This window comes from Oncorhynchus keta, chromosome 9 (assembly GCF_023373465.1).
Source record: "Oncorhynchus keta strain PuntledgeMale-10-30-2019 chromosome 9, Oket_V2, whole genome shotgun sequence".
NCBI classification, from domain to species: Eukaryota; Metazoa; Chordata; class Actinopteri; order Salmoniformes; family Salmonidae; genus Oncorhynchus; species Oncorhynchus keta.
The window spans coordinates 23,039,178-23,060,152 of NC_068429.1; the positions used below are offsets into that span (position 1 = coordinate 23,039,178).

The 20,975-nt window shown below is 45.9% G+C and overlaps 1 protein-coding gene across 20 annotated transcripts in view; it reads left to right on the forward strand.

The window, feature by feature from the left end:
- The window catches only part of LOC118376650 (disabled homolog 2-interacting protein-like), a 323,821-nt gene that overhangs the window by 242,313 nt on the left and 60,533 nt on the right, over nucleotides 1-20,975 (forward strand). For all 20 annotated transcript variants that reach the window (XM_052525470.1, XM_052525481.1, XM_052525473.1 and 17 more), the window contains 2 exons: nucleotides 469-567; nucleotides 12,566-13,120. In XM_052525470.1, coding sequence (XP_052381430.1) covers nucleotides 469-567; nucleotides 12,566-13,120 — 654 coding nt within the window. The remainder of the gene's footprint in view (nucleotides 1-468; nucleotides 568-12,565; nucleotides 13,121-20,975) is intronic.

Sequence of the window (20,975 nt, forward strand, 5' to 3'; positions counted from 1 at the left end):
ACACGGTGCTGAGAGGAGAGTGACTAAGCACTCTTTGAGCTCTTTCTGTGAGCAGGTTGAGAGGTAAAAATAACCAGCCACTCTCTACCATGGACTGAAGAGACTTTCGCTTATCGCTATCACTCTCATCGCACGACTCTCTCTTTCTCTTGCTCTCATATCCTCTCTCTTGTATCCATCTGTCTTCCTCTCTTTTTATTTATTTATCTCTCTCTCATGTCCAACCACTACGGAGTGCTTTACCCAATTGCATTATTCAATGATTCCTCATTCAGCTCCATCAATCCTCTGTCAGACACCTTATTACTCAAAACAATGATTATGTGTGTAGTCTAATATTCATATATCAAGATACATTGATTGTACGATAGTAGTGTGTTTCCTCTTTTTAGTCTGTGTATATCTTGTATCCTGCATCGGTTGGACAGTGGGACAGTGGTCACCGTGTTGTGTTTCTCTGGGTTTCAGGTCACCACCTCAACAGGAAGTAAATGTTTCTCCTGTCGATCTTCATCAGAGAGGGACAAGTGGATGGAGAACCTGAGGAGAGCCGTCCACCCCAACAAGGTGAGACCAGGGGTCTGAGGTCTAATGGTACAGAACGTTGCCGATAGAAATTCAACGATCAGTGTATTGGATTGATTCCAATCTTCTTGTTCAAGTACAAAGACAGAAACAGAGGCCGTCTGGATTCCAATTCCATCACTCATCTTAACTCAACAAGGGGCCCAGGGAAGATAGCAAGTGACCTGATTGGAACAGAGCAGTTGAGTCAGACACTTAGACAGACGGAGAGTTAAATCATCCACACTGTCTGGTATTGTACTGTACATCTGCAGTGGTAGCACCTCTAGAGAGCCAGAGACACAGAGCCGTGGGAGAACACAGTCAGAACAGTCACCAGACTTCCAAACAGAGGACCCAACACTTTTCCTTTAATCACAACAGTGCAGCAAGATGGCAGGCGAGCGGCTAACATATGGCTCCCTGCGTCAAGCCAAGAAATAATGCAAATCTGACAGCGCTCTCCCGCCTACTCCATTATTATTTAACAAACAACTTTTTCATTTGAACTTTAAAGAAGTTTACCCAAAATCCAGAAACTCCCCAGTGATTCCATATATTGAAACTAGTTCAGTGGAGTTTTCCCTCTCCCCTTCTTTCTCCCTGTAGTGCTGTACTGAAACATCGGCAAAAACAGGTCAGGTGACTCCTGACGTCCTGGATGGAGGCCTCTCTCTGCTCTGTTGCCAATGAATTCATGATTCAGATCATCTGCGAAGTGTGGACAAATTCGTTATTTTATTATTCGTTTTTTGTCAGAAGTACTATCAGTTTTAAGTCACGAAATGTGTACTTTTCAACCTAAAATATAAGCGATTATTTTATGTAGCTGACTGCCATAGTAACGGAGATGGGTAACAACAGCGCATTTGCTCCCTCGTGGGGGAGACCCTCCTACGTAGAATCTTCACGATATGTTATAAGGAGTTTGATGTCACAGATTTTCTTGGGGGGGAGGGCTGGTACAATAATTACATATAGCAATTATACACTGGAATGGTAGATGTGCAGAAGACGAATGTGCAAGTAGAGATACTGGGGTGCAAAGGAGCAAGATTAATAAATGAATACAGTATGGGGATGAGGTAGTTGGATGGGCTGTTTACAGATTTTTTTTAACCTTTATTTAACTAGGCAAGTCAGTTAAGAACAAATTCTTATTTTCAATGACAGCCTAGGAACAGTGGGTTAACTGCCTGTTCCTACTTCCGGCGCCGACAGAGATGGCCGCCTCGCTTCGCGTTCCTAGGAAACTATGCAGTTTTTTGTTTTTTTACGTGTTATTTCTTACATTAGTACCCCAGGTCATCTTAGGTTTCATTACATAAAGTCGAGAAGAACTACTGAATATAAGATCAGCATCAACTCACCATCAGTACGACCAAGAATATGTTTTCCGCGACGCGGATCCTGTGTTCTGCCTTACAAACAGGACAACGGAATGGATCGCATGCAGCGACCCAAGAAAACAACTCCGAAAAGAGGGAAACGAGGCGGTCTTCTGGTCAGACTCCGGAGACGGGCACACCATGCACCACTCCTAGCATTCTTCTTGCCAATGTCCAGTCTCTTGACAACAAGGTTGACGAAATCCGAGTAAGGGTGGCATTCCAGAGGGACATCAGAGACTGCAACGTTCTCTGCTTCACGGAAACATGGCTCACTGGAGAGACGCTATCCGATGCGGTGCAGCCAACGGGTTTCTCCACGCATCGCGCCGACGCATCGCGCCGACAGAAACAAACATCTTTCTGGTAAGAAGAGTGGCGAGTGGCGGGGCGTATGCCTCATGACTAACGAGACATGGTGTGATGAAAGAAACATACTCCTTCAGGAATCCTTCTGTTCACCTGATTTAGAATTCCTCACAATCAAATGTAGACCGCATTATCTTCCAAGAGAATTCTCTTCGATTATAATCACAGCCGTATATATCCCCCCCCAAGCAGACACATCGATGGCTCTGAACGAACTTTATTTAACTCTTTGCAAACTGGAAACCATTTATCCGGAGGCTGCATTCATTGTAGCTGGGGATTTTAACAAAGCTAATCTGAAAACAAGACTCCCTAAATTTTATCAGCATATCGATTGCGCAACCAGGGGTGGTAAAACCTTGGATCATTGTTACTCTAACTTCCGCGACGCATATAAGGCCCTGCCCCGCCCCCCTTTCGGAAAAGCTGACCACGACTCCATTTTGCTGATCCCTGCCTACAGGCAGAAACTAAAACAAGAGGCTCCCACGCTGAGGTCTGTCCAACGCTGGTCAGACCAAGCTGACTCCACACTCCAAGACTGCTTCAATCACGTGGACTGGGACATGTTTCGTATTGCGTCAGATAAAAATATTGACGAATACGCTGATTCGGTGTGCGAGTTCATTAGAACGTGCGTCGAAGATGTCGTTCCCATAGCAACGATAAAAACATTCCCTAACCAGAAACCGTGGATTGATGGCAGCATTTGTGTGAAACTGAAAGCGCGAACCACTGCTTTTAATCAGGGCAAGGTGTCTGGTAACATGTCCGAATATAAACAATGCAGCTATTCCCTCCTTAAGGCTATTAAACAAGCTAAGCGTCAGTACAGAGACAAAGTAGAATCTCAATTCAATGGCTCAGACACAAGAGGCATGTGGCAGGGTCTACAGTCAATCACGGACTACAAGAAGAAACCCAGCCCAGTCAGCTCGCAAGGCTGCAGGCCCAGACGGCATCCCCAGCCGCGCCCTCAGAGCTTGCGCAGACCAGCTGGCCGGTGTGTTTACGGACATATTCAATCAATCCTTATACCAGTCTGCTGTTCCCACATGCTTCAAGAGGGCCACCATTGTTCCTGTTCCCAAGAAAGCTAAGGTAACTGAGCTAAACGACTACCGCCCCGTAGCACTCACTTCCGTCATCATGAAGTGCTTTGAGAGACTAGTCAAGGACCATATCACCTCCACCCTACCTGACACCCTAGACCCACTCCAATTTGCTTACCGCCCAAATAGGTCCACAGACGATGCAATCTCAACCACACTGCACACTGCCCTAACCCATCTGGACAAGAGGAATACCTATGTGAGAATGCTGTTCATCGACTACAGCTCGGCATTCAACACCATAGTACCCTCCAAGCTCGTCATCAAGCTCGAGACCCTGGGTCTCGACCCCGCCCTGTGCAACTGGGTACTGGACTTCCTGACGGGCCGCCCCCAGGTGGTGAGGGTAGGCAACAACATCTCCTCCCCGCTGATCCTCAACACAGGGGCCCCACAAGGGTGCGTTCTGAGCCCTCTCCTGTACTCCCTGTTCACCCACGACTGCGTGGCCACGCACGCTCCAACTCAATCATCAAGTTTGCGGACGACACAACAGTGGTAGGCTTGATTACCAACAACGACGAGACGGCCTACAGGGAGGAGGTGAGGGCCCTCGGAGTGTGGTGTCAGGAAAATAACCTCACACTCAACGTCAACAAAACTAAGGAGATGATTGTGGACTTCAGGAAACAGCAGAGGGAACACCCCTATCCATATCGATGGAACAGTAGTGGAGAGGGTAGCAAGTTTTAAGTTCCTCGGCATACACATCACAGACAAACTGAATTGGTCCACTCACACTGACAGCGTCGTGAAGAAGGCGCAGCAGCGCCTCTTCAACCTCAGGAGGCTGAAGAAATTCGGCTTGTCACCAAAAGCACTCACAAACTTCTACAGATGCACAATCGAGAGCATCCTGGCGGGCTGTATCACCGCCTGGTACGGCAACTGCTCCGCCCTCAACCGTAAGGCTCTCCAGAGGGTAGTGAGGTCTGCACAACGCATCACCGGGGGCAAACTACCTGCCCTCCAGGACACCTACACCACCCGATGTTACAGGAAGGCCATAAAGATCATCAAGGACATCAACCACCCGAACCACTGCCTGTTCACCCCGCTATCATCCAGAAGGCGAGGTCAGTACAGGTGCATCAAAGCTGGGACCGAGAGACTGAATAACAGCTTCTATCTCAAGGCCATCAGACTGTTAAACAGCCACCACTAACATTGAGTGGCTGCTGCCAACACACTGTCATTGACACTGACCCAACTCCAGCCACTTTAATAATGGGAATTGATGGGAAATGATGTAAATATATCACTAGCCACTTTAAACAATGCTACCTTATATAATGTTACTTACCCTACATTATTCATCTCATATGCATACGTATATACTGTACTCTACATCATCGACTGCATCCTTATGTAATACATGTATCACTAGCCACTTTAACTATGCCACTTTGTTTACTTTGTCTACATACTCATCTCATATGTATATACTGTACTCGATACCATCTACTGTATGCTGCTCTGTACCATCACTCATTCATATATCCTTATGTACATATTCTTTATCCCCTTACACTGTGTATAAGAGAGTAGTTTTGGAATTGTTAGTTAGATTACTTGTTGGTTATCACTGCATTGTCGGAACTAGAAGCACAAGCATTTCGCTACACTCGCATTAACATCTGCTAACCATGTGTATGTGACAAATAAAATTTGATTTGATTTGATTTAAAAAAGTGCAGAACGACAGATTTGTACCTTGTCAGTTCGGGGTTTGAACTTGCAACCTTCCGGTTACTAGTCCAACGCTCTAACCACTAGGCTACCCTGCCGCCCCAATGATGGGATATGTACAGGTACAGTGATCTGTGAGCTGCTCTGTAAGCTGCTCTAACAGCTGATGCTTAAAGTTCCAGTTGCAGTCAGTTCCAGTCATTGGCAGAAGAGAACTGGCAGGAAAGGCGGCCAAAGGAGGAATTGGCTTTGGGGGTGACCAGTGAGATATACCTGCTGGAGCGCGTGCTACGAGTGGGTGCTGCTATGGTGACCAGTGAGCTGAGATAAGGCGGGGCTTTACCTAGCAGAGACTTGTAGATGACCTGGAGCCAGTGGGTTTGGCGACGAGTATGAAGCGAGGGCCAGCCAACGAGAGCATACAGGTCACAGTGGTGGGTAGTATATGGGGCTTTGGTGACAAAACGGATGGCACTGTGATAGACTGCATCCAATTTGTTGAGTAGAGTGTTGGAGGCTATTTTGTAAATGACATCGCCGAAGTCGAGGATCGGTAGGATGGTCAGTTTTACGAGAGTATGTTTGGCAGCATGAGAGAAGGATGCTTTGTTGCGAAATAGGAAGCAGATTCTAGATTTAATTTTGTATTGGAGATACTTAATGTGAGTCTGGAAGGAGAGTTTACAGTCTAGCCAGACACCTAGGTATTTGTTGTTGTCCACATATTCTAAGTCAGAACCGTCCAGCATCACTGCAGTGGCGGGCAGGTGCGGGCAGTGATCGGTTGTTGAACATGCATTCAGTTTTACTTGCATTTAAGAGCAGTTGGAGGCCACGGAAAGACAGCTGTACGGCATTGAAGTCCGTCGGGAGGTTAGTTAACACAGTGTCCAAAGAAGGGCCAGAAGTATACAGAATGGTGTCGTCTGCGTAGAGGTGGATCAAAGAATCACCAGCAGCAAGAGCGATATCATTGATGTATACAGAGAAGAGAGTCGGCCCAAGAATTGAACCCTGTGGCACCCCAATAGAGACTGCCAGAAGTCCGGACAACAGGCCCTCCGATTTGACACACTGAACTCTATCAGAGAAGTAGTTGGTGAACCAGACGAGGCAGTCATTTGAGAAACCAAGGCTGTTGAGTCTGCCAATAAGAATGTTGTGTTTGACAGAGTCAAAAGCCTTGGCAGAATGACAGATTTGTACCTTATCAGATCGAGGGTTTGAACTCGCAACCTTCCAATCACTAGTCCAACGCTCTAAACACTAGGATACGCTGCCGCCCCAGGCAATGAGGCAGTGATCGCTGAGATCCTGGTTGAAGACAGCGGAGGTGTATTTGGAGGGCCAGTTGGTCAGGATGACGTCTATGAGGCATAATGCGCAGACAGGGGTATGGTGGGGTGCGGGTACAGCGGAGGTAAGCCCAGGCACTGGCTGATGATGAGAGAGGTTGTATCTCTGGACATGCTGGTTGTAATGGGTGAGGTCACCGCATGTGTGGGAGGTGGGACAAAGGAGGTATCAGGGGTATGAAGAGTGGAACTAGGGGCTCCATTGTGAACTTAAACAATGATAACTAACCTGAGCAACCGTATACAAGGCATATTGACATTTGAGAGAGACATACAGCGAGGCATACAGTAATCACAGGTGTTGAATTGGGAAAGCTAGCTAAAACAGTAGGTGACACAACAACAGCTAATCTGCTAGCACAACAACAGCAGGTAAAATGGCGTTGACTAGGCAACGGGGCCGACAGATAAAACAAACAAGCAGAATGGAGTGCCGTGATTAATGGGCAGTCCAGCGTGCATCAGCTATGTAGCCAAGTGATCAGTGTCCAGGGGGCAGCGGTGGATGGGGCAGGGAAGCTGGACTTGCGAGTGTTATCCAGGTTAAAAAACTAACAATGACTAAATAGCTTGTAGCTAGTTAGCTGGTTAGCTTCTGGAGGTTCTTGAGTGTGTTCTAAAAATTAAAAATAATAGGGATTCCGTATCACATTGGGTGAGGCAGGTTTCCGGAAGGTATAAACAAATTAAAAATCGTAAAGAGATAGGAAGTACATATGGGTCCAGTGAGTGTTTGGGACGCGGCGATGCAGACGGTTAGCAGGCCTGTGCTAACAAGCTAACAGTTAGCAGGCCGGGGTAAACAAGGTAGCAGTTAGCGGACCAGGGCAAACAAGCTAGCAGTTAGCAGGCCGAATTAGCAAGCAAGGAGATAGCAAGGGCTAGAGAGTTAGCCTTTGGTGGACGTCGCGATGGGGTGAGTCTGTTTATTCCTCTTCATGCGGTAACATCGATAGACCGGTCGTGGGCCCGGGTATTGTAGCCCAGGAGTATGCTACGGTGGTAAGCACAGGTGCTCTGGCCGGGCTAGCTTCAAGCTAAGTGGGTGGAAACGCTAGCCAGGAGTAATCATCCGGGGTTGCGGTTTAGCTAGAAAGCTAGTTGTGAAGATCCAGCTGAAAAATGTTCCGTTTGCGGTGGGAATCCGGGGATAAAAATAGATAGGTCCGTTATGCTCTGGTTAGCGTCGCGTTGTTCGAACTGGCGAGAGCTTTCCGAGCTAAAGGTTAGCTGATGACCAGTTTGCTGAAGACCGCTAGCATAGCTGGTGGTTAGCTGGCTAGCTTCAGTTGAGGGGTTCCGGTTCCGAAGTAAATATAAATACTTTAGGAAAAAGTAGCTACATTGGGTGGTTGCAGGAGAGTATTTGGAAGCTTAGGTTTAGCAAAATGTTTTTAAAGATATGCAAAGAAAAATATGTAAAAACGAAAAAGAAACAATATATACAAGGGACACGATACGACAGGACGACTTACTGCTACGCCATCTTGGATCAAGGCAGTATTCGTTGAAATCTTTGTTGAAAACAACAGAGGTATATTTGTAGGGCAAGTTGATTAGGATGATATCTATGAGGGTGGAAAGCATGTCCCAGTTTAGGCCACCTAGCAGCTCGAGCTCTGAAGATAGATGGGGGGCAATCAGTTCACATATGGTGTCCAGGGCACAGCTGGAAGCAGAGGGTGTTCTATAGCAAGCAGCAACAGTGAGAGACTTGTTTTTGGAAAGCTGGATTTTTAAAAGTAGAAGCTTGAATTGTTTGGGTACAGACCTGGATAGTAAGACAGAACTCTGCAGGCTATCTCTGCAGTAGATTGCAACACCGCCCCCTTTGGCAGTTCTATCTTGTCAGAAAATGTTATAGTTAGGGATGGAAATTTCAGGGTTTTTGGTGGTCTTCCTGAGTCAGGATTCAGACACGGCTAGGACATCCGGGTTGGCAGAGTGTGCTAGGGCAGTGAATAAAACAAACTTAGGGAGGAGGCTTCTAATGGTAACATGCATGAAACCAAGGCTTTTACGGTTACAGAAGTCAACAAATGATAGCACCTGGGTAATGGGAGTGAAGGTAGGCATTGCAGGGCCTGGATTAACCTCCACAACACCAGAGGAACAGAGGAGGAGTAGGATAAGGGTACGGCTAAAGTAACTGGTCATTTAGTACATTCAGAACAGAGAGTAAAAGGAGCAAATTTCTGGGCACGGTAGAATAGGTTCAAGGCATAATGTACAGACAAAGGTATGGTAGGATGTGAATACAGTCAGGTTAAACATATGCATGGAGTGACGATGAAAGAGATACTGTCTCTAGAAATATAATTTAAACCAGGTGAAGTCACCGCATGTGTGGTAGGTCGCTCTGGATAAGAGCGTCTGCTAAATGACTTAAATGTAAATGTAAATGTAGGTGGAACTAAAGTGTTTAAAAAGGTGTATTGAGCAGGGCTAGAGGCTCTAGTGAAATAAGGCAATAATTACTAACCAAAACAGCAATGGACAAGGCACATTGACGTTAGCGAGAGGCATGCGTAGCCGAGTGATCATATGAGTCCAGTGAGTGGCTTCAGGCAGCTAGCGGGCCGGGGCTAGCAAGCTAGCAGAAGGGCCTTGGAGGGACGTCGCGTGCTGTGACGTCGGCAGACGGATCAGCAGGGCTCCGTGTGGTAAACCAGGCCAATTGGTAAAACAGATATAGTGGCCAAAGAATTTGTCCAATGGGCTTCTTAAGCTAACAGTCCGATGTGCAAAACAGCAATGGACAAGGCATATTGACGTTAGCGAGAGGCATGCGTAGCCGAGTGATCGTATGAGTCCAGTGAGTGGCTTCAGGCAGCTAGTGGGCCGCGGCTAGCAGGCTAGTGGATGGGCATTCAGGGGACGATGCGACGGTGGAGCCAGTTGAGAAAACCCCATCACGCGAATCACATCGGTGGTCCAGTCATGATGGGTTGGCAGGGATCCAGGCCAGTTGGCAAAATAGGTATTGTAGCCCAAGGAGTGGCTGATGGACCTCTTTGGCTAGCCGGGAGATGTGCCTAGCAGATGGGCCTAGCAAGTCTAGCTCCAGGCTCATTGGTTCTTGCTTCGGGACAGAGACGTTATCCAGGAGTGGCCACTCGAATAGCAGCTAGCTAACTGCGATGATCCAGGTGAATATGGAGAAAAATAAGTCCGATTTGCTCTGGTTTGAGTCACGCTGTGCAGACTGGCGAGAGTTGTCCGTGCTAGAGGTAGCTGATGACCACTAGCAGTGGCTAGCTGACTACTAGTTAGCTGGCTAGCTCTGTTGGGGTTGCGGTTAAGAGGATGGATCAGCAGGGCTCCGTGTGGTAAACCAGGCTGAGAAGAAATTGTCCGTTGGGCCTCTTTAAGCTAACAGTCCGATGTGCTCTAGAGAGCTAGCGGGCCACAGATAGCTAGTAGCCAGTTAGCTGGTAGCTAGCTTTTGATGGGGGTTCCGGTTCTTAAGTATAAAAATAGCAGATCCGTACCACATTGGGTGAGGCGAGTTGCAGGAGAGTATATTCAGTCCATATATGGAAAGTGATATTAAAATATGTATGAAAATAACACAACAAATAAAAACTATGTTTACATGGAAGGGACAAGACAAAAACACACGTCCGACTGCTACGCCATCTTGGAATATTTTGTGTAACAAGCAATATTTGTGTGTAACAAGCACTTCAGCGATGATACATATGAATGAGATATGCAATCAGAAATGACGGGGACAGAAAACTGAAGGATACTAAAAGATCCAGCTGTTGCTACTGTATTTCCCAAGTGGCACAGCGGTCTAAGGCACTGCATTTCAGTGCCAAAGGCGCCATTACAGACACCCTGGTTTGAATCCAGGCTGTATTACAACCGGATGTGATTGGGAGTCCCATAGGGCGATGCACAATTGAGCATCGTCTGGGTTTGGCCGGTGTAGGCCCTCATTGTAAATAAGAATTTGTTCTTAACTGACATACCCTAGTTAAATTAAATAAAACGATTCTAGGGACTGGATCTGGCGCTGTGCCAAAATACGAAGGCGACAAACAGAAAGCGACAAAGCAAGCGTGCCGAGGTATGTAGTCGAAGTACCAGGTGTTCTTATTGTGTTGTCGCCATTGCACCATATCATGTAGACATATAGGTCTCGGTGCTCTACAGCTTAGCATATGTGTCCTATCTTTTTAAGGAAGGAAGGGTTGAGAAACTATACATTGTGTCACATTGGAGAACAGAATGTCCAAAAAACATTGTGATAAATAAACATAGGCTATATAGTCTTTTGGGCATGTGAAGACATAAACCCACTAACGGTCCCGCACATTGAGGTATATGATAAGAGTTCATTCATCAAAGTAAAGTTGAGCTACTTACTCGTTAGATAACTGTCCATTTGGTCCAGCTGGAACAGGGGTGATTCTCTAATTCGTCTTTGGAATATAGCATTTTTTCCCCAGGACACCAGAATTTCTGTGGGCCGCAAAAGCAAACTGCTCATCATCATCATTATATTCCTCCATTTCTGTAAGAATTCTAGTCACGTATTAAAATTCTCTGCAGCACAAATATTCCTCATTCACAGCATTGGCACACAATTGCTACACCACTACTACCAGTCTATGTTGATTCTGGGGATGGGTTGTGACTGTGGTCCAGCTACTACCTCGGCTGCGGTGGCGAGAACGGCGGTGGCCATCTGAAGATACATTTGCCTAAATTCTTCATCCAAATTTGTGGGGCTCAAATAAATATGGTTTCAACTACACCATCAGCGCTCCTTCAGTAGTTTTCTTCATCACCTGCGAGTATTTAGTCATCAGGCTTATTTGAAGGTTGTTGTTAACTTGGTATAACGAATATGTAAAGCTGTGTTCACATCTCTGCTGAAAAAAGTTGTTACCCATCTCCCTGCTGTGGCAGTAGGCTACTTCAAATAATTATATCAAATAATTGCAAATGTTTTAGGTGGAAAAGAAGAGTCAGATTTCCTGACTCAAAACTGATAGTACTTTTGACAAAAAATAGCTAATTTGGCCGTACACTTTCAATAAAACAACACATTTTGCCCACGGATTTCTGAATCATTAATTCACTGGCAACAGAGAAAAGTGAGGCTTGCATCCAGCAACGTCACATTTTTGAGGCTGTTTCAGTACAGCACTACAGGGAGAGGGAAAACTTCCCTGAACTAGTTTCAATGTATGGAATCACTTGGGAGTTTCTGGATTTTGGGTAAAAATCTCCTTTAGGAAAAAAGTTAGGCAATAACCTTGAAGTGTTTTTTTTTCTCAGAAGACTTCTGGCAGGGATATGAATCTTTCCATCTCTGCCTTGCAAGTCTTTAATTATTTAGTGATTTTCCACAGATTAGATACAGTGTAGGTTTGCTTGTTTGTCCGTAAACATCGGCGCTTGAAGGGGAAAGGGAAAGGGGGGTAGTTGTCCAACTGAATGTATTCAACTGAAACAGACATTAGAGCGTTTTTGAAATGAGAAAAGGGGGGGAAACTATTTGTAGTGAGTGTAAAATAACGTGCAATATCCAAAACAGTCTGGAAACCATTTGCTGAGTTCTATTCATGAGAATGTTATTGTATTACTGTTTCCATTAAATACATTTTGCATAATGAACTGTATTTCTATGCAGAATCTACCTTTGAGTACCATTAACATATGCATTTTAATCATCTATTTATTAGTGTGTAATGTCTTAATACCCATTATAAGGTATACTAACTCCATCCACTCTCCCTGCACTCCAATGAGTCTAGCTTTAATCAAGCACATCTCAAGTATTTTTTTATATTTTAGATATGTTGCTGTCATTTTTTCTTTTTTGGAAGGCTCAGAATCTACCATGTTTACAGAGAGAAGCAACCACCCTTTCCATATAATCTTTGGGTAGCACCAACATACCTGCATACTATTTGAGATATGTATCAGATCCAGGTCTGGCTACCATTGACCCTAACCTTTCCTCTTCTCTCTCTCAAGTATTTCAGTTACAGTCAGTATGTACTAAAGTCTAGACCCAGGTCTGGGATCCACCCTGTCCCTAACCCACCCCCCTTTCTCTATCCCCACACAGGACAACAGCCGTCGGGTGGAGAACATGCTGAAGCTGTGGATCATCGAAGCCAAGGACATTCCGGCCAAGAAGAAGTACTTCTGCGAGTTGTGTCTGGACGACACCCTGTACGCCCGCACCACCTGCAAGCTCAAGACCGACAACGTCTTCTGGGGCGAGCACTTTGAGTTCAACAACCTCCCGGCTGCCAAGAGCATCACGGTCCACCTCTACAAGGACTCGGACAAGAAAAAGAAAAAAGACAAGAACAATTACATCGGACTGGTCAACATCCCAGTCGCCGCGGTGACGGGAAGGCAGTTCATGGAGAAGTGGTACCCGGTAAGCACTCCGACGCCCAACAAGGGGAAGACGCCAGGGCCCATGATTCGGATCAAGGCCCGCTACCAGAGCATGAACATCCTGCCTATGGAGATGTATAAGGAGTTTGCAGAGTACACCACCAATAACTACATGTTGCTGTGCTCCGTGCTGGAGCCTGGCATCAGTGTGAAGAACAAGGAGGAGATGGCTTCTGCCCTGGTCCACATTCTACAGAGCACCGGCAAGGCCAAGGTAGGAACCCAGTGATCATAAAGATGACTCGTTCACAAACACATTTACTTTTGTTTTACAAATGTTTTGGTTCAATTTGCTCTCAATGTTTCCTGTCTAAGACTTTGCTCAAGGTAGTAACTGCAACAGGAGCGTTGACTAAGTAAGGTCAATGTCTGTCATCCTCTGTGCAACACACAGCTATCAGAACTCAGCTTTTATTCTGTATTACAGTAGTATTCTATGTCACCGAGTTCAAACTGAAGGCAAGTCAACCTCAGGAATGTGGTCGAACCTGACTAAATGCTTTTTAAATATTTGACCTGGGCCAGCAGCTGTCTCAGCAGAACCAGAGGCCAGAGAGGGTATTTCCTGTTTGTTTAACAGAGTCTTCACTTTTTCCTTTTAACCGCTAGTGGAGCAGATGGGCTCATGTTAGTTTAACAGAGAAAGTATTAGATCCCAAACTGCTGTTAATCCACCCTCAGTTGTCCTTAGTTCATTTTCCTGCAGGGTTGTAAAGCTCAGAGATGTTTGTGATGGCTCAGGGATTTTTGAGATGGGATGTAAAAGCTCAGAGATGTTTGGGATGGGTTGTAAAAGCTCAGAGATGTTTGGGATGGGTTGTAAAAGCTCAGAGATGTTTGTGATGGGTTGTAAAGCTCAGGGATGTTTGGGATGGGATGTAAAGCTCAGGGATGTTTGGGATGGGTTGTAAAAGCTCAGAGATGTTTGGGATGGGTTGTAAAAGCTCAGAGATGTTTGTGATGGGTTGTAAAGCTCAGGGATGTTTGTGATGGGTTGTAAAGCTCAGGGATGTTTGTGATGGGTTGTAAAGCTCAGGGATGTTTGGGATGGGTTGTAAAGCTCAGAGATGTTTGGGATGGGTTGTAAAGCTCAGAGATGTTTGGGATGGGTTGTAAAGCTCAGAGATGTTTGTGATGGGTTGTAAAGCTCAGAGATGTTTGGGATGGGTTGTAAAGCTCAGAGATGTTTGTGATGGATGTTCAACAGAACAAAAGAGAATTGGTGTTAGCTGTTGTGTTAGCAGGTCCAGATTAACCCACTGTGTTAGCATGGTGTTTTGAGCTTGTTTTGGAGGTCGGTTTGGGGTCGGTTCTGAGAGATGATCTCTCATCCAGGTAGCAGTCTACACTCTACCACACTACCACACCCACTCTCTCTCTCAAGCTATCAAATTGGCTAACTACTGCAATGCCTATTATTGTACTGTATGCAACATTCATTGGCTGCTGCCTCGGTGAGAGGAGGTTTCTTTGCTCTTTTCTCTTTATGTTATTTTCCAGTTGCCAAGGACAACTTGAGCGCAAGCCAGCCAGCAAGGACGCTCTTGACATTGTCTTCTGAACAGAGCTTTGAAGCTCCCTGACTTTCTCTCTCTGACTGACTTCATCAGACTGCCATGATGAACGATTAGTACTTAAGAGGTCCTGCTGAGAGCTGCAGTAGACTTTCACTGTCCCTGCACTGGGTTGGTCAGACAAACACGCTAGAAAGGCCCTGTCTGTCTCTGGAGAAATGGCCACACTGTTAATTAGACCTAATTCATTTCAGTGTCCCTGAAACGTGTTAAACCTTCATCTCTCCCGTACTTCCCTCTTTCATTTGCCTGTCATCTCCCATGGAGATGGGTCGTAAAACGTTAATACCAGCAGAGAGAGACTGTTTCAAAGTTGATTTTCACCAGGGATGGCTTCATGGGACAATGTCCCCACAAATCTATATTTCCTAATTTCCTCTACAAACATTTATTACGAGCAGACTAATAATTGAAAAGCCAGTAAAACCTATTAAAGGGATAGCCAGAATCCAATGGATACATTTAGCCTGGACAGGAATATATTGACATTTATTTACAGCTGTTGTCTTTTGGGGTGTTAGTTCGGGTGGCTTCAGCAAACTTCGTCAGACAAACAAACTACCCTTTGTCACATTCTGACCATAGTTCTGTTATTTTACTCTTTGTTTTAGTATGGTCAGGGCGTGAGTTGGGGTGGGCAGTCTATGTTTGTTTTTCTATGTTGGTTTTTGTGTTCGGCCTAGTATGGTTCTCAATCAGAGGCAGGTGTCGTTAGTTGTCTCTGATTGAGAATCATACTTAGGCAGCCTGGGTTTCACTTTTGGTTTGTGGGTGTTTGTTTCCGTGTGAGTGTTTGGGCCACACGGTACTGATTCGGTTTTGTATATTTCACGTTTATTATTTTGTTCCAGTGTTCACTTGTGTTTTTGAATAAATCAATATGGACACTTACCACGCTGCGTTATGGTCCGATCCTTACTCCTCCTCAGACGGAGAGGAGGAAATCCGAAATGACAGAAAACGTCTCTCTGGAGTGTGCTCTGTGACCCTTATACTGCTTTGAACATTTCATGTGTACACACACACATCTTCGCTTTAGATTTCCCTGGAATCCTAGGCTACATTATGGCTGGTGCACGACACATATTGTAGCCCACAGCACCACAACACCCCCCAAATATTCCTAACTAATTGTCCTAAAAAACATTCCAAGGTACATCAGACCCAGACTTAATGAGGCTAAACCCTGTGATGTATATTCCAAATCTAAGTTTGTGCCACGTGCGCCGAAAACAACAGGTGTAGGTAGACCTTACAGTGGAATGCTTACTTACAGACTCTAACCAACAGTGCAAAAAAGGACAATAGGTAGGTAAATAAAACAACAGTAAAAAGGCAGTTAACAGCTATATACAGTAGCAAGGCTATATACAGTAGCGAGGCTATAAAAGTAGTGAAGCTACATACCGACACCGGTTAATCGGGCTGATTGAGATAGTATGTACATGTAAATATGGTTAGTGACTATGTGTATATGATAAACAGAGAGTAGCAGTAGCGTAAAAGAGGTGTTGGCGGGTGGTGGATGGTGGGACACAATGCACATTGCCCGGTTAGCCAACATGCGGGAGCACTGATTGGTCGGGCTAATTGAGGTAGTATGTGTAGTTAAATTGACTATGCATATATGATAAACAGAGAGTAGCATCAGAATAAAATAGGGGTTGGGGGGGCACACAATGCAAATAGTCCGGGTAGCCATTTGATTACCTGTTCAGGAGTCTTATGGCTTGGGGGTAAAAACTGTTGAGAAGCCTTTTTGTCCTAGACTTGGCACTCTGGTACTGCTTGCCATGTGGTAGTAGAGAGAACAGTCTATGACTGGGGTGGCTGGGGTCTTTGACAATTTTTAGGGCCTTCCTCTGACACCTCCTGGTGTAGAGTTCCTGGATGGCAGGCAGCTTAGCCCCAGTGATGCACTGGCCTGTACGCACTACCCTCTGTAATGCCTTGCGGTCAGAGGCTGAGCAATTGCCGAGCCCTCTTCACGACGGTCTTGGTGTGTTTGGATCATTCTAGTTTGTTGGTGATGTGGACACCAAGGAACTTGAAGCTCTCAACCTGCTCCATTATAGCCCCGTTGATGAGAATGGGGACGTGCTCGGTTCTCCTTTTCCTGTAGTCCACAATCATCTCATCTCATATCCACATCCATATTTATACTGTGTGGTTTGTCCTTCACAAGCTGCAGATGAAGTCTTGGGCGAAACTCCCCTCTGCTCTACTCTACACAGGAGTTGGGTTCCCTTTCCTGCTATATAATGTTATGTTTTAGGAATAAAACATAATTTTCTGGCTGTCTTTTTCATCCAGGTCTATGATTACTCCCTGGCCACAGCAACCAAATACTTATTTACACAATATATGTAACCTACTGTATATAACATAACTACATTATCCTTGAGTGGACTGTGTCAGATATTTAAGGAATCCTCCATCTCATCTGGCCAACGACAGCATATGAAGAGGCAAAGCTTCTGTGTTGGTTGTTTTGACCCTAACACTCAGTAACAGCCTCTAGATATGATGTCTGTCTGTTTTACACCTCATCTTGTTTTTTTCTGTAGTCTTGTGACCGTGCTGATGTAGCGTCTCCTGAGCATGTGTCGACCTTTCTATCCTCTACCGGTCAATTTCTACTCACACACACACACACACACACACACACACATAATTATACTCACACACACACACATAATTAAACACATATACACGCGCACTCACACACACACACACACACACACACACACACACACACACACACACACACACACACACACACACACACACACACACACACACACACACACACACACGCACACACACACACACACACACACACACACACACACACACACACACACACACACACACACACACACACACACACACACACACACATAATTAAACACATACACACGTGCACACACACACACACCACACACACACATACGCAACTCATACGCACGCGCACTCACACAAACACACACACACACACATAATTAGACACACACACACACCACACACACACATACGCAACTCATACACACGCGCACTCACACACACACACACACACACACACACACACACACACACACACACACACACACACACACACACACACATATGCAACTCATACACACGCGCACTCACACACACACATACACACACACACACACGCAAACACATACACACGTGCACTCACACACACACACGCAAACACATACACACGTGCACTCACACACACACACACACACACACACACACACACACACACACACCCCCACTCAAACACACATCCAAACACACACACACACACACACACACACACACACACACACACGCGCAAACACATACACACGTGCACACACACACACACACACACACACACACACACACACACACACACACACACACACACACACACACACACACACACACACACACACACACACACACGCAAACACATACACACGTGCACTCACACACACACACACACACACACAACCACACACACACACCATGCACATTTACAAAACAACAAACATACAGTACACCCCAAGGTGTACACACACACACACACACACACACATGGCTTCCCCCTCATATCTGCAGGGTGCTGATGATATTGGGTGAACTATCGAGAGGGAGAGGGAAAAGGGGGGATGGAGGAAGGGAGAGGGAGGGAGGAAGAGGGGGAGGGAGAGATGGAAGGTTGATAGAGGAGAGGGGGCGTTTCCTGTCCCAGCCCGGGGCTGTTAAGCCAGGGTTATTGATCGGACGAATCGTTGATGTAATCTCTCTTACCCCCTGTTTTCTACAGCGTTATCACTGCAATTCCCAAAAGCCAGAACGCCATTGTCCTTGTCTTCACTCCTTTATTGGAAAGTCTTCCTGTCTTGACTCTGGGGGTTTATGGTACACTATTAAACCCTATGCACACCGGTGTGTGTCTCCTCCCCTGAAGCTATTGAATTATCAAACAGGGTCAACCACATACAAGGACAGGCCAATTTAAAGAGCGTGGACATGGTGGAGGAAAATGCCAAGTCTCCCCCTCTCTCTCTCTCTCTCGCCACCTCTACCCCACATTATCCCCAAGACGAGGCTGATTTGAGGCAACTGGTGAGAAAGGTCATTTTAGTTGGCTCTCACTCCTGCATTTCTCTGCCTCATTTTGCCATGGAAACGCCTTACAGAAGGAGAGACAGATCTGCATGTGTCAACACGGGAACGAAGGACTGCTTTTGTCTTCTTCTTAACGAGGGACTCATTCCTGGGCTGTACTGTACCTCCCTGTGGTAGCCACTTCATGTGACGCTCCAACACGGGAACGGAATGTGTTCTGTTGGTTAGGGTCTGTTCAGGTTTGTGTGTGTAATTAATCATTATTTGGGTGCTATTTGTCCTGTATGTGTGACAGTGGAAGTGTGTTTCTTTCAGAAAGCCCTGTCTATCCCACAGCCTTACTGTCACATATGATATCACAGATAGGGTGTGTGTGACAGTGGAAGTGTGTTTCTTTCAGAAAGCCCTGTCTATCCCACAGCCTTACTGTCACATATGACATCACAGATAGGGTGTGTGTGACAGTGGAAGTGTGTTTCTTTCAGAAAGCCCTGTCTATCCCACAGCCTTACTGTCACATATGACATCACAGATAGGGTGTGTGTGACAGTGGAAGTGTGTTTCTTTCAGAAAGCCCTGTCTATCCCACAGCCTTACTGTCACATATGACATCACAGATAGGGTGTGTGTGACAGTGGAAGTGTGTTTCTTTCAGAAAGCCCTGTCTATCCCACAGCCTTACTGTCACATATGACATCACAGATAGGGTGTGTGTGACAGTGGAAGTGTGTTTCTTTCAGAAAGCCCTGTCTATCCCACAGCCTTACTGTCACATATGACATCACAGATAGGGTGTGTGTGACAGTGGAAGTGTGTTTCTTTCAGAAAGCCCTGTCTATCCCACCGCCTTACTGTCACATATGACATCACAGATAGGGTGTGTGTGACAGTGGAAGTGTGTTTCTTTCAGAAAGCCCTGTCTATCCCACCGCCTTACTGTCACATATGACATCACAGATAGGGTGTGTGTGACAGTGGAAGTGTGTTTCTTTCAGAAAGCCCTGTCTATCCCACAGCCTTACTGTCACATATGACATCACAGATAGGGTGTGTGTGACAGTGGAAGTGTGTTTCTTTCAGAAAGCCCTGTCTATCCCACCGCCTTACTGTCACATATGACATCACAGATAGGGTGTGTGTGACAGTGGAAGTGTGTTTCTTTCAGAAAGCCCTGTCTATCCCACCGCCTTACTGTCACATATGACATCACAGATAGGGTGTGTGTGACAGTGGAAGTGTGTTTCTTTCAGAAAGCCCTGTCTATCCCACAGCCTTACTGTCACATATGACATCACAGATAGGGTGTGTGTGACAGTGGAAGTGTGTTTCTTTCAGAAAGCCCTGTCTATCCCACCGCCTTACTGTCACATATGACATCACAGATAGGGTGTGTGTGACAGTGGAAGTGTGTTTCTTTCAGAAAGCCCTGTCTATCCCACCGCCTTACTGTCACATATGACATCACAGATAGGGTGTGTGTGACAGTGGAAGTGTGTTTCTTTCAGAAAGCCCTGTCTATCCCACCGCCTTACTGTCACATATGACATCACAGATAGGGTGTGTGTGACAGTGGAAGTGTGTTTCTTTCAGAAAGCCCTGTCTATCCCACCGCCTTACTGTCACATATGACATCACAGATAGGGTGTGTGTGACAGTGGAAGTGTGTTTCTTTCAGAAAGCCCTGTCTATCCCACAGCCTTACTGTCACATATGACATCACAGATAGGGTGTGTGTGACAGTGGAAGTGTGTTTCTTTCAGAAAGCCCTGTCTATCCCACCGCCTTACTGTCACATATGACATCACAGATAGGGTGTGTGTGACAGTGGAAGTGTGTTTCTTTCAGAAAGCCCTGTCTATCCCACCGCCTTACTGTCACATATGACATCACAGATAGGGTGTGTGTGACAGTGGAAGTGTGTTTCTTTCAGAAAGCCCTGTCTATCCCACCGCCTTACTGTCACATATGACATCACAGATAGGGTGTGTGTGACAGTGGAAGTGTGTTTCTTTCAGAAAGCCCTGTCTATCCCACCGCCTTACTGTCACATATGACATCACAGATAGGGTGTGTGTGACAGTGGAAGTGTGTTTCTTTCAGAAAGCCCTGTCTATCCCACAGCCTTACTGTCACATATGACATCACAGATAGGGTGTGTGTGACAGTGGAAGTGTGTTTCTTTCAGAAAGCCCTGTCTATCCCACAGCCTTACTGTCACATATGACATCACAGATAGGGTGTGTGTGACAGTGGAAGTGTGTTTCTTTCAGAAAGCCCTGTCTATCCCACCGCCTTACTGTCACATATGACATCACAGATAGGGTGTGTGTGACAGTGGAAGTGTGTTTCTTTCAGAAAGCCCTGTCT